General features: G+C 34.5%; 1 protein-coding gene across 8 annotated transcripts in view; it reads right to left on the minus strand.

Annotated features, from left to right (window-relative positions):
- Nucleotides 1-646: 646 nt before the first annotated feature.
- CPSF6 (cleavage and polyadenylation specific factor 6) overlaps nt 647-15,591 on the minus strand; it is a 31,133-nt gene continuing 16,188 nt past the window's right edge. For 2 of the 8 annotated variants that reach the window (XM_082308630.1, XM_082308625.1), the window contains 3 exons: nt 15,199-15,314; nt 14,723-14,876; nt 647-13,684 (listed from right to left, as the gene is read on the minus strand). In XM_082308630.1, coding sequence (XP_082164756.1) covers nt 13,495-13,684; nt 14,723-14,876; nt 15,199-15,314 — 460 coding nt within the window. In that variant the 3' untranslated portion in view covers nt 647-13,494. The remainder of the gene's footprint in view (nt 13,685-14,722; nt 14,877-15,198; nt 15,315-15,591) is intronic. The other 6 variants (XR_014227856.1, XM_082308627.1, XM_082308626.1 and 3 more) reach the window with 6 other exon arrangements.

Genomic DNA, 15,591 nt, shown 5'->3' on the forward strand with positions numbered 1-15,591 from the left:
GGTGCCAGACCAAGCGTCTGCATGAGATGAGCTGACAACAGTTCAACCTGCCAGACAGCCGTTTTGCCACTGCTGTGTTTAACACGCATGTGCTTTGTAACGATTAACATTTGCCAGATCTAGTCAACTCAAGAAGCAAGGTTAAAATAAAAAGGTTTATCATCACTGGTTTAATGCCTCCTATATAGCAAGCCCACAGTTCCAAACATTAGTACGTGTTTGATTCTGAAAATGTAATTTTAAGGGACCAAAACTGCTTTACACAGCCAGCTTTTGGTTTTTTTTCTTGACACATTACATGTAGGTCACTGCACGTTACATAAAAATGACTGACAGAAAAAAAGGGTGGCTTAAAAAAAAAAAAAAGTCTGCACTTCTCACTGATTTTAAACTCTGCAAAAAGTCTTTAAGGCCAGATGAGAAGGACAAGAGCTAGCATGAACAGAACTATTTCTAGATTCAGAAATAATTATAGCCCAGAATCTAGCTGTAACTACGTCAGAATGTCCACGCTTTAATGTCTGAATATTTGAAAGGACTGACATAATGAGCACTGCAAAGATATTAGACAAGCTGAAATGAAGACAGACAAAAGTATTTTTTATATAAAAATGGTCTTTATTTCTTCAATACAAGGTAAACTACTATTGCAGTTTAAGACCAACACAAAAGTTGGACAGCAAATTGCTTAACAGTCTCCTAAAGGCTGAAAAAAAGAAACCCATGAAAGCTAAAAGTTATGCAATATTTCAAGTATAACATCTAAAAAAGATGAAATGATCCCTAAACTTAACTAAGTACCTCTGCTGAAAACGTATTAAAATCCGCATTTGCTAGGATACCATCTTACCTTGTTGAGAAATATAGGTCTTCAGAAACTCAAGTATTCAACAGACTCTTTGGCCTGCTGGTATCAGGAAACTGTTTACTATATATATAAAATCCTTTGGAGTCAGGCATTCTGACAGACATCCATTTCCTTACATTTTGCATTGCAATTCTGCATTCCGACTTAGACAAGCCCCCCTGCTGTATTTCAAAACCATTTCTTGAATACTTTACTCATACATCCTTGTGCAAAACGGGAGTCAGGAAATGGAACGGTACAGGAAGACAATACAGCCTTTTGTTTAGAAAGTCAGCAGTGCTGGTAATCGTCATAAAAATGTTAAGGTTTACCAAATAGGAATGTATTTCACCTTTAAAACACTTGGCTTTTTTTTTTTTCCTTTCTTTTTTTTTTTTATTTTAAAAAAGGACACCTGCAGTAGTAAGGAAACTGAATTTGCAATCACTTGTATTTATAAAAGCACGCACATTCCTCATTTTCTTACATTTGAAGATCACGGGAATGTCTGTTTCATAATGTAATAATAATATGCACAGTTTAAAATATTTTCTATTACAAAATACAGTATACAAGAGGGTGAGGCCAAAGTCTATTACTTGAATATACTCCAAAGTGTTAGCACTGAATCATGTAAAATCACATTACATGGTATGAATAGATGGGAATTTTTACAACTTAAATCCTCCGTTTCATTGGGATCAAAGGTATACTGTTTACTATTTTCAAGAGACTTCAATAAAACTAGTGTATTTCCAAAGAAGCTTTAAAAGATTTAAGCACAGACATAGGTCATACCAGAACCTAAAACCCGCTGCAATAACTGAGTCTATAGAAAGGATTCAAGAACTAACAAGTGCATAATATACAAATAGAATGAGATGCTTTATCATATTTTGTCCAACATGGGGGGAAAAAAAAAATTCCCATGAGAACATCAACTTGAAGAACTTCTATGCTCCAAACTGCTCCCTAGTAATTCATCCTCTAAAGGTAAAATGAATCTAACAGTACATAGCATGTCAGATCTTAATTTCGGGGGGGAGGGGAACAACAACAACAACAGAAACCAAAAAACCACCTCAACGCTCCACCCACCCCAAGCCCGTCTGCAATATTAATTGCAAGGCATCATAGTAAACAGTTGCAAGAGACAATATTTCTGCATAAATATCCTGACTAATTAGCATGCTGCCACCATTATGTTTAAGACTTAAGCAGTCAATTACCAAAATAATTTAAGTCCTAAACAAATCCATGTTGCTTCTTTCCTACATCAAAATACTTGTTTTGGAAAGAATTCAATCTTCTTGAAGTATACGCACACTGACCTGGACTTTCCTTCTCTAAGATCTTGAAGGGTTTATATTTCAATGCGGAAGCAATTTAGTGTCTTGGATCTCTGAAGAGTACCAGTCTTAAACATGCTTGTTTTATATTTGAATCTATGTGACTAAAAGTATCTTAATGAGCATTATGTTCGGAAATTTAAGGCTGTATCTCAGTTTACACAAGAACCAATGATAACTTTAAGAGGCTACGTATAAAATTCTATAAATAAAAATAGGAGCAAAGTCTGTTTAACCTGTACACAGAGAGCAAGTGGAAAAGAAATCAGGAATTAAGTATCTCTATAAAGAACGCCATGTATTTTTACTAGAAACATAGATGACAGGTATATACAACATTTAAATCTCCAATTATCCACATACAACTAGGAAAACATTTACAAGGGTTTGGGTATGCAACTAAACAATCAGGTAAAAAAATACAGTTAGAAAAACTAAGCCTCCCCAATTTCAAAGGAACAAAAATAGAAAACACTCACTCCTTCAAAAAAAAAGATCAAGCTAATGCCTAAACTTAATTTTTGTTTAACACAAAAACAAAAAACAGCTATCCAAGCTTATAAGCCACACTGTAAATACAAATTTGAAGAAGTTCTGACAAATGTTTTTCAAAATGTAATCAGAACTAAAATTATTGGCACAGAAAACAAAAGGGAACGAGGAAAAAAAGACTGTACAGTTTCCAAAATGCTATGTTCTTCTTCTGAAGAAGTATTTTTGACCTGTCAAAACATATAGTCCAGTAGAAATTTTACTTACAAAAAAAAAACAAAAAAAAAAACCAAACCACCCAACCAACCATTCTACTTCTAAAAACCAAACCTCCAGTAAAACAACTTCTGTTGCTAAAGCACTGCCACCCCTAAGTCACTACTTGTTGATTTTGTCTTTCAAGATAAAGGAAACAGCCTCAAGATATTATTTTCAGTATTACTTATAAAATCAATATTTGAAAGAAATAAAGTATTTCCTCACAGACTATTTTGTCCTTTCATCAGCAAAAGGAGATGAAATACAAGTGGATGAGTATCAAAGAGCACAGGAGTAGCCATCACGGCATCATCACCAGCCAGTAAATTACCAAACCGCTGTTTCCTGAGCGTGCACAGGAAATCGCCGGTAACGTTTAAGAAACTAAAACCTGGTAAACATTCTGCTATGGATCCAGTTATACATGATGTGCATTAGACATATTCCTTTTTGGTGTCTATCAGGGTCTTTGGATTTTTTCTGTACATTTTTTTTGTTTCATTTAAAAAAATCTTGAATGAAACTCACATAACAAGAGAGTATTATCTAAATTGCAACACAGTACATCTATCCGTTAAAACTAAGTATTTGGAGAACAGGCAGAAATAAGGGGCTTCATACAGGGACCTCATCTCTCAAATCATCTCTCAAATCACAATGATCACTCAGTTTAACTTATGTTATTTTCCCCCTGCTATTCCCTCCCTGCTATTTCCATTGCCAGCAATGGAAATCTATATGCGAGTGAGAAATTACACTCTCTGTAAAAAGAGCAACAGTCTCCTTAAATCTATTTCAATGTGGAGTAAAATATCAGTTCCTGCATAAAATGCTTGTAAATTTACTTTTTTATTTTAAAGATTTGATGTATCTATGCAATGGAACATTACTTACCTGCTGCCTCTCCAGTATTAGCTATTCCCCATGTAACAGCTACAAGCAGGTTATTTCTTCCTTAAACTTATTACACACAGCAGTAAACAATGGTTTTAAGTAAAGAAAAAAAATTACAACAGTACTGTTCTGTTTGTAACCAACACCTATTCACAAAAAGCAGGAAATGAGTCATGACTTATTTGATACAACTTTCAGTTTTACAAAATTTTAAAAGGCAGTTTTCATTTGCAAACAGGATTAAACAAACATGTCAAATATCTTCTCAGTAGCAAATAGTTCAATAAACACCAGTGATCCCATGCATGAGGAACTGAGGTACACAAGTTAAGGGAAAAAAAGGGGAGAGTCTGAAGCTGTAGCCAAGCCCAACAGCATCAACCTGGCTGCAGGAAACCTGGCTGAGTGGTAGGTGACAAAAATACTAGAGCTTTTCAGACTTACGCAAAACTTTTGCAGTTGCACAGGCTACTGGTCCCAACTCAGTAAAGCATAAAAATCACTCACGTATGCAAATAAAGGACTTAAAGCATATGTTTACATTCCTTGAACTGCATGGAATGTCAGCACATGCTTTAAATGCTCTGGAAAACCAAATGGATTTAAGTGCTTTCCTGAACAGGGTAACATTTTAGGTCAGCTGTAAAATCTTCAAAATCAGTAAAAAAAAAAAAGAAATCAAGAGTTGCCTAAGAGTTTCCTCTTAAAGCCATCTGAGGTCTTGAAACTTAACTTAAAACATTAAATGTAGCTATTTGAATAAGTGAAAACTCCAAGAATAAATCTGTTACGTAACGATTTACAACAGGCTAAAAGTGAGCCTTTGTGCAAGGCTGCCAGAAACTAAGTTTTTGCAACTTACACGAACTTTCTATTCACTTGCATTTCACACTTAATGAAATTTAAAACAAATTCTTACAATTTAAAGTCAACTTTCACTGTGAGCTCCAATAATTTGTTTTTAGGTAAATTTACAAAACCTCATCTGACAGATTTAATTAGCGCCACTTTTTGCTAAGACATTTAAATATTGCCCATCACTGAACAAGGACATACAAGTGTACCTTCTCTTTTATATGCATGTGTGAATAAACCCAAAGAATTAAGAAAATACCAAACCCATAAAGTCTGAAAAATGGGAACATCTGGTTTCTTCTGGCACATTTCTAATATACAACTATGTACAGACTGCTACGGCCTTGGGGGTGGAGGGGGAACACACACAAGCACTATTACTATAAAACTGTAAACAACTGCAGGGTTTTGTTTTGTTTTTTAAAGCTAGCCTTTCCACCCCTTATTATAGACACTTTAAGTTCGCATGAACAGTTTAAGTTAACATTAACTGTAGCATCAATCAGGATCAAGGCCGTATGAGAGAGAATATTTTCAGTATGCTAAAACCACAGACCTGGGACCACCTCTCCTCAAAACAACAGACCACAAAGAGCTGCAGTTTTTACAGTTTTATATGTCACTTAGCAAATTCACAAGCCACCTAGGTAAACACGGCTAGAAAGCAAAATAGCATTAAAGGTTTTATGTAACCACCTACTTTCATATCAAAATTGAATGTGTGAGAGCAACATTAGTATGTTTAACTCACTGAATGCAAGATTAGGTTGAGGCATATGCAAGAACTATTGCGATGTTTTTAAAGACAGCATCAATGTTTTCATTGTAACATTATCTTTAAATATTGCTGAACACAAGACTTTCCCTGAGGTGTAAACATCAAATAACTTGAACAGCTTTACACATCAGCCCCATTAAACAGTTTATTACAACACTACATCTACTGTAATCAAAGTGGTGCTGTGTACAGACATTATCATATGAACAGTTTAACATGAACAAACTACTATAAAAACAAGCATTTACTTGACTTTTTCCAATTGCTTGCACATTATAATTGCCAAATGTATATAACCAGTAATAAAGTTGCAAAAGCTATAAGGTTTAAATCACACAGGTTTCCCTCAAATAAAACAGTTAAGCAACATAAAAAAGTAAAAGAGCTACTGGTTACCATGTATGCAGATTTGCTTTATTCAGATCTATTCCTGTTCATTTTATCCATGAATCCTTACAGGCTCAGTTCAATCACATGAAGCAAACTGCTGGACAAGCATCTTTCCTTGAAGAATGTATCTTGTCTTGCACGATGTTCCTCTTCCTTCAGCTGTAATGTGTCAAAATTTGTGATGTAGATTTTGCTAGTCCCCATAATACACAGAAAATTGTTGGCTTATCTATACATACACAAGTCGTGCATCTACTTCACCATAATGTAAACTAACACAAAATACCTGGAAGCAGTAGCTACTTGTTTGTGCATGAAATTGTTTTCTAATACAATAGTTAAAAATAAAGCTACTGTTGTTGTACAACAAAGTTGAAAGAATATAAATTTCACAGTTGAAGTATCGAATGAGAAAAGGAAGAAATAGCTACTGTTCCTGTGACTGATGGAAACATTTAATATAGAACATTTCCTAAAGTATGCATTCTGCAAGAGTAAACGGACAAGCACGTAAGGTAATTTTGCCACAACTAGATTTTTACATTTTTACCTGCCCGCTTACAGCTGGTTTGACATTTAAGTAATGCACTGATTGTATAATGAAGTGGATGGCTCACAGCTCAGTAACATTTAAAAGTGCACAGAATCTGATACCAGTACTTCAAAATTTTCAGACTAGTGCCAAGCAGGATGGGCTTCACACATCTGAAAATACACGCTTGCAGTTTAAATCACAAGAACCCACTTTTCAAATAATACAGTATAGATTTGCAGGTTTCCTCACCTACTTGCCCTAGAAAAAAAACCCAAGCCCTACTTCCTACTCTCATCTATTTTGGCAAATTAAGGAACCACACCATTCAGAGTTAATTACTGTAAGAGTTCACAAAATACTTGGGATGGTATAATTCCATACACTGGATTTCAGTTGAATTCCATTACAAAACAATTAGCTATCTTCATTGCATTAATAATTCACAATTTCAACATTCAGTAATTTCAAAATAGTTTAAATCAAATTGTTCAAAAAAAAAAACCAACACATTGAATTGTTCATTTGAAAAACAAGACATTTAGAGGAGCAATTTCATGAACGTGCACCAGTACACACAGCTGTCAAATATTCTTCTACCAGTATAATAATTTCAAAGCGGTTGGGAAAACAAAGTGCTCAATTTTTGCATGAACAATTGACACATTTCTTCCTTTCCTCACAGTGAGTGTTAATAATAACAGTAAAAAACCGTATAACCAGGTAGGCTCCATACACTACAGTATGCACAGAAACTAATCCAAATCCAAAGCAGTGACTGGAATTTCTTTTCTTATTCGCAGACTTTGTTCCCAAGTCATGAATGTATCAACCAGTAACTACTTTTGGGGAAGTCCCTTCCCCAGAGACCAGAATTTCCATAGGTGTTATGTACTTTTAAAATGAATTAGTAGCAAAGTGACAAAATGCTGCCTCCACAAGAAGCTGTGTTCAGAGCTGCGAGCTAAGTTAGCACGAAGGGGAGAATCTCACTTTTTAAGTGGAGAAAGTAAGTATGTGACAGCTGTGAGACTGCGTGTCAGAATTTGCTGCTCTCATCATACAATTGCTGCGGCAAGAATTATGGATCTTTATCACTTCTATGGCAACAGTTAACAGATCCAAAGCACCGTGTATATGATTTATAATACTAGCATGAGAAAGCTTCCGTTCCTGGGAATAATTTGCGATATTTGTAAGGGTACTTATGGAACTGCAGGAACTTTAAAGAATGCATGATAAACTGGACTTAGGATTAATGCTTTTCAATATAGGGCTCTTAAGATGGTCAGCACCACACTGAACCTCTATTCTGTAAAACATGACCAACTAAAATCCAAAGTGGTGCACATTTTGGTTCCAAGTATTCTGCCACTGTATCTTGGCAAAACCAGAAACCTTTGTGGTTCCGAAAGGAAGAAGTAAATCTGTATGGATTATACCTTCACGCTCAGCCCTTTTCAGTATTCTACAAGCAAGTAGAATATTGAAGTAAGAAACAACTTTAAAAAAAAAAAAAAAAGATTAAATCTCTAGTCAGTACGTCTTGGCAACGCTGTTTTCCATCTGCCTCGAGCTCATATAAGCTATCCGTCCCAAGCATGTGTTAGGTTTGTACAATTTAACACCATACAGCAATCAGTTTCTCAGCATTTCTACTAATAAAACCCAAATTTCAGACTTAGCTGTTAAATAGTTACTTTGTGGTTTAGAAGTTAGGGTTTTATGCCAGAACATTTCACAGATGAAATCCCAGAACTTAATGATCAAACATTTTTGTATTTATGCAAGATGCAACTTGAGCATTGTTTTCCACAAAGACACTCTTACAACAAAAACCAATAGATTTCTTTATATATATAAAGCATCTTGCAGTAGCAACTCTATTTTTTTCCTTTAATTCCAATTATCCAAATAAGCATATAAAAGCTTTAGACAGCTTTTAGAAGTGTGAAAATTCTACAGCACTTTAAAGCTGTATATGCATACACCCCTCAAGTTTTGTTATAGTAGTGTAGTAATTTCTGATACTTTCAGAGACTGAATTTCAATCTCCCCACTTGTTCACATTTCAGTAAAATGCATGATACACATTTGTCATTATATCCTAATAGCTCCTAAGAATTACTTCATGTAATTCTCCTTTATTTTATTCTATACATAAAGAAAAAAAATTACACAAAGCAAAAATCCCAGAGAGTATCAGCTTGAAAGCTGAATTTTTTTAACTTAACCTACAATTCCAGAACATCACAAACCTCCAAAAAAAACCTTCTTTGATTTGTTGCATATTTCCCCCCCACGCTCTCATTAGTGTACTTACCTGGTATCTTTGTTCAATCTTAGTGTATAATTTAAGATCAACACCAGAACAATTTCCCGATTTTATAAATAATTTTACAAGGGAAGAAAAAGAACGCTCCCGAACTAGTTTCATTGATCGTATGTGTTTCTCTTAATATCCCAGCCTGTCTATTCACCAAAACCAACTGATGAACAGAGAGGTGCATTCAGAAAACTCAATCTTTAGTTTACAAATTAAAAGGCTGTGAATTATTGGCAAGTTATCTTTCACATTAATATATGAGGAAGACACAAGAAGGTAGATCAGGCTGCCACAGAAAAACATAAAAATGAAGAGAGATCTCTCAATTCTCTCTCTCTCTTTTTTTGTTAAAAGAAGTCTTAGTTCTCAAACCACAATGAGCAAAAGAAAAAGGAATTTGTTCATTCTTTGGAGAACACTACATCAAACCAACATTTTCACTTGCAAGTAACTTCTTTATGTTTCAAATGCTATAAAGCCTTAAATTTTCTTGGGGAACTTTAATACAGCTCAAATTTGTCAAAACTAGTGATTTGACAAACAAAAGGAAAAAAGCACAGGATGTGGGGAACACAAAAATATAAGTGTGTCTAAAGGCACCTCAGAAGACAACAAAATTACAGCAACATGTTCATGGAAAAAATTATGTTATGCAGTTATGCATTTGAAAATAAACAATAGCATAAGATTTTCAGTTCAGTTTTCAAATCATCTTATCACCCTCAAGAAAATGAGAGAAATCACTGAACATTAAGAAACAAACTATATGTTTCTGTAAAGCACCAGAGTAGCCATAAAATAGACTTCAAGAAACACATAAAACAGTGGCACTGCTTGCCTCTTTCACTCTATGGTGGATTTCAAATACTGAATCAGATGCCCAAAGCATGATTCCTCTGATGAATGCTACATAAAATACAACAGTGCCAGGCCCACATATGTGCTTCCTCAAAAATACATGTTTTAAAAAAGAGAAATTAGGTAAAGTTCATTATAGCTTAATACTATGAAGATCTAAAATAATCCTAGACAGGTACCTACACGCAGGTCTTGAACAATACTACCACATGATTCACTTAAAATTCCGCTATTAACTAGAAGCTTATTATTAAAATAACATACAAAAATATGCACTTTCCTATTAATTTACAAGGTTTCTTAAAAGGCTAATTTCATACTTCACTTGATGTGTAAGTGGTTGCTAACACACTGTTACAGGACAGTTCCTACTTATACAAGCAAAAATATTATAATAAATATTACTTAAACTATCAGTAACATTACCCCTCCTACTGACACAAAAAAAAAAATCCAATCATGTTAGTTCTTCGATCACTTCAAAGCTGAAACTATTTCAGAAAGAGCTGAGAGCAGTTTTTGAAGAAGCATGAGCCTCAGAAGTACATTAGACTTTAAATTATTTTGCTTACAGTGGTTTGAGAGCAGAAAAATCAGAGAAAAACCATGAAATATGGAGTACAAAGTCTACATACATATCAACGGTTACAATGTTAGTGTGTTTTTGTCTTTGCAATTCAGTCCAAATCCAGTTTAAATAGGAAATAATCAATCAACCCAATAACAAAAACATAAAATGAAAAACTTAACATTCAGCAGTTATAGAAATTCAGACAGATTAAGATTGGGACAATGTATCAGCTAGAAATACATCATTGAGTATCAGTTAAACTAAAAAAAAAAAAATCTGTCTAAAAAAAGTCAGGACTCATGCTGATGAAGTTACATTACTATTCTGTTTGTACACATTAATTTTGCTGTTAATCCTTCTAAATAGCATTCTATTGGATTCTTAGTTTTCTTGACTAATACAGGTTAGACATTTGTCTTAAATCTATTGTTCTCTTTTATATCTATAGGCTTTCTACAAGCAAAGGTAAGATGTTTCAAGGAAACATTCAGTTTATAGTAATTCTGTAGAATGGATTATCAATGTACATGAAGCCTTACTGAAGTGAAGGCACAAGATCTTGCAAGAATTTAATTTGAAATCATGAAGTGTACAAACAGAAGTGTAAATACCTGCTATGGTACATCTAAACTTTTTAATAGAGTTTTATTATTATAAACACATTTAGTAAGTTATTCCAATTTAACCCATCTCTATAAATGTAATACAGTACACACTGAATTTCACTGTATACAAAAATGTTCACAATGGACCTTTAAAATCCTTCTAAACTAGATGTGTAACACTTTAAAAAAATGCCAGTACAGTATCACAGTTATGACTATAGGTACACAATAAGGAGAAGTATAGGTGCCATTCATAGGTTGCAGGCACAGAGGCAACTTCATGTTAATCTGGCAAAACACAGTAATATGGGGAGTAACTCTTTTCAGCACTGCTGATATTTATTCAATGACTGAGACTGTTAAATCCATTTATGAATATTAATCAATGTAAAGAATGAAACAAAAAATGTATGGCAACATACATCTTAGTGAAAATGAAACATACAAACCAGGAGATAACTGTATTTTTATATATATGTGTGTGTGTGTGTATATATATATATAAAAAACAAAACTACAATAAAGTCCTTCTTCATTAAGACAGCAACAAGACAAAATGTTTACAACTTAACTTTAAAAAAAAATACCAAATGCTTTCATTTACATGCAGAATACTAAATTTGCCCTTTAAATCAAGTATTTAGGACCTATTTTCTTCTTTGCACAAGGGAATCTTACCTACACAACCCCTCTGAAAGAAAAGAGAAGTCCCAGCACAAAACAAAGTTGAAGGAAGTTGCATATATAAATCCCACATGAACAGAGACTGAAACGACAGTCTCATTTCAAAATTGTGCTTTGGAAATTATAAAATGCAACCTAATGCTATTTGATATGTTTTCTTGGGGTGACAAGGTAGGGAATTTCTACTTGGTACAGAAACTCCATATCTACATGCACAACACTAAATACACAAAATTAAAGCTAGATTAATAAAAGTATGCCAAGGGTAAAAAAATTATCTTAAATTCCAGGTTATTAGTAATTTTTAGTATGGCTTGCTCATGTCCACCAGAAGGAAAACACTCTGGAAATGCATCCATCACTCAGCTCAACGGTTACCTCCTATTAATAACAACTATTTGCAAATATCACAAGTACTCATTTATCATAAAAGGTAAAAATCCAGTTCAACAGAAGAAACTACATTTACTTTTGTTAAATCTGTATTTTTATGCTCTGATGTTTTACAATTAAGAACGACAGTTGCTATTTTTATGCAATTACAGAAATACTTTACCAATCCATTTTTTATGACAAAAAGTGGCATTAACAGATATATACTGCCAACTTTATTTCAGCTGCCACGTTTTACCTTCCTACTTAAGCCTTTGACTTCCCTTCTCTAGGCCAATTACTGCTTTTTGTGTCCCTGTTAATATATGAACCCAAGACAACATCCCACTTTATATTCAATAAACTAGAGCATTTAGTATCAGAATTTGTTCTCTCCCGAAGGAGTCAGTGACAGAAAAGCCTGACTGAAAAACCGACATTTAACTAATACAAAATTATATTTTCAGTTAGGAGTACACTACATTTTATATGATTTCTGAAAGTTTTGCTCTATTTAACTTTTGTAAATGAACTTTCATGAACAAATGCCATGCAAATCTGGAAACTAAATCTGAGTGCAAGTGTAAGAGATGGAAGCTGGGCAGACAGGCAACTCTGTAAGCTTCAATTTTAGTGTAGATGTACTGGGAAATTCTTCTAAAAAGGGAAAAACTACTGCAGAGAAACTAATAGGTAGGGTTTTTCCCAATTGTCAAATATAAGGAATCATGGGTAGCTTGAATTCCCAATCCTCAAAATATATAACAGAATGAACATTTCTATGTATTTTAAAGCCTCAGTAGTACACTGAAAAAAAGTATTATTTAGCATGCTACTCTGTAGCTATCTAGAAATATGAAATAAAAGAACACATTAGTTTGTGAACAACTAGAAAAGAAACAATCCTTGCATCATACGTTTGTTTACTAGTCTTCAGAAAATGACTTCACTATCAGACAGGGGAGGGAATGAAAAATCAGGGTGGTGGTGAACAACTGATCATAAATCTTATTGAGGATAACACCTGAGTTTAGCTAGAAGGCAGAAGATACTGACAGGTCACATTTCACAAATAAAGAGCAAAGGCTGGCTATATTTCCTGAATCTTAGTAAAACTCACTGGAAGAAAAAAACAAACAAACAAAAAAAACCAATGCCATACTTGTGCAAGGACAGCAACTGTATGTACATGTGTTCCCTAAACTGAAATAATCCACACATGACATATGAAGGGCTCAATGCTGCAGTCCTTACACAAGTAGATTTTAAAATACAAAATTAGTGTTTTAAAATACAAATAAGAAATACAACCATAAATTTAATATCATCTTCTAAGATTACAAAGAGAGCAGACTTTATCAGTCTGGCTTACTGCTTTTTTAAGAATTGTTTTAACTGCATTTCACAAAAACTGCAAACATCAATACCACCTAAAATTAAAAAGGCAGCATGCAAACTGCAGGAGATAATCACACAAACACTCCCTCCCTCCCAAGACCAGTTACCTGTCGTTACTTACCTATGTTCGTGTCAGATGCTGCAAGAAGAAAGTGATTCAGTACATACTGCAGGACCATTTAAATGCAAATATTAATGGTGTAAATAATCCCAAACCTAGAGTAGTTACTTTTAGTAAGTCAGTAACAGTAAAGTTCAAGAACATGAAACAAATGCTCACCTTCTTTAACGATGACGATATTCTCTCTCTCTGTCTCGTTCTCTGTCGCGATCTCTGTCACGATCACGATGCCTCTCTCTTTCACGGCTTCTTTCCCGATAATAGTCATCGTGACGATCTCTACTACGTGACTTGTGGCGCCTACTTTTTTCTCGTGACCTACTGTGGTCCCTCTCTCTGGATCGCTCACGTCTTCTAAAAGAAATTACTTCATTAAATTTTTCTTCAAAATACAAGCCATCCGCATGCCAATTTTGTATTCTGTTTGTAAGTATGAATTTCATCCAAAAAGGATATGAGAGAAGTATCTGTTCACTGTGACGCAGATATGTTTTTGTATATAACATGAAAGATAGCTGGTATAAAAGGCGGTGGCTAAGAACTCAGTTACAGATACTAAGGTGCATCCATCTTCTAATCTATCAAGGAAAAGTCAGAAAGTACATACTCAGAATGGAGGACGAGATGGCTGAAATCAGCAGGGGGAATGCACCATACCTCAAATGATCGCTACTACGTGGCTGCTAATCTGCGTATTGACAGCACGTGCCAAAACCAGCTGTCTTTGTGTTTTTAATGTTCAAGGTCAACTACACTACTGCTACAGTATCCAAATGAACTAGAGGCTCAGTGTTTGTCCTAATTCTGAAAGGGGAGTTATCTAAGTTCTGAAAGAAATATCAGTCTCTTATTTGTACTAGGTAGAAGAGTCCATGAATTTCAAATCTACCTAGTCTCGATTTTTAGATTGTATGACAAAGGACAACAGGCAAAATCATTCTGCCCAACATCATCCCCCCCCCCCCCCCCCCCAAGTGTATTTCTACTGCAACAAGTGTGGAGAAAACTGCTTTTAAGCAAAATGAAAATTGGCATCAAATATCCTCAACCTTAATTTTCAATAGCAAATTCTAATAAAAGTTATGCACTGGACATCTTAAATGATAAAGGATAATTGTATTTCGAAGCCTGCACATTGCAAGAGCATCATGTAGGAAAGGATACTAAATAAAACTAAGAGTTAAACTTAAGCTAGTCAGATCAATTTTGAAAAGAGGGTTAATTAAAAGGCAGCTAAGTTCAGGAAATCCCTATTTGGTTCCTTCACACATTTCTCGTGCAACTCAGCAAATCACTAAGCTTCTTACATGACTTAGTTTCTTCTCTGTGAATTAGTTGTGCGCTACACCTTCCCTTTTATAAGTAAAGGCAGATGGAAGAGGAAAGTTTTACCTGGATCCAGAACCATAAGACTTGGACTCAATTCCATGAAGGCAGTCCTGAAGAGAGCTAATAAGTACTTTACAGCGATCATCCGCAGATACTTTGGACTGTTTGATTAAGGAAATTGCAGTTACCAAGGTCTCTATAGCACTTCCATAGTCCCCTGAAAATTATATAAGATCACGATCAGAAGATTATGCAAATTAGAATAAAGATTTTTATCTGTAATAGTATTACCATTTTGACTATCTTCTCTTCAACAGCCATCCAGATAATTTACTGTAGAACCAAATATTAACATACTGTCCAGATCAGTACTCAGAAGGCATTCTCAGAAACTAGAGCACAGTACAAAATCAGTCATAGGTTGTACCTAAATTCACCCTCCTATTAGGATAATGTGGCTTCAGGGCTGCAAGTTTCCTAACAGAAAAACTCTTTTCAGTTGGGTAGAATAGCAAACACATTAATCAAGTTTTACTAACCAGCACTGGCATCTGATACAGCTCTTGAAATTGCACTGCTTGAGATTGCCCTATTTCTGTTCATGATTTCTTCAAATTCTGCTTCACTTAGAGGTGTCCTTGCAGCATCCATTTCTCTGCAAGCAATAAAACTAGTATTTAAAAAGTTAAGAAAAACTTAAGAAGATATCATTGCAGTTTTAACAATCCAAGTTTGCAACTTTAAGCAAAGTGACAAACAGAAAAGAAAGCAGGATCTGGGTTTGGTTTTGGTTTTTGTTAAGGACCATGTTACAGTATAAAATCCTGAAAGCTTAAAAAAAAAAAAAAGAAAAAAGGTAAAAAACAATTAAGACATTGCTGTATAAATAGACTTGTTCTTGTTCATCCCATCTATTTTGAAGATTCAGCAGC

The sequence above is a fragment of the Platalea leucorodia genome, assembly GCF_965183815.1.
Source record: "Platalea leucorodia genome assembly, chromosome: 4".
Lineage (NCBI taxonomy): Eukaryota > Metazoa > Chordata > Aves > Pelecaniformes > Threskiornithidae > Platalea > Platalea leucorodia.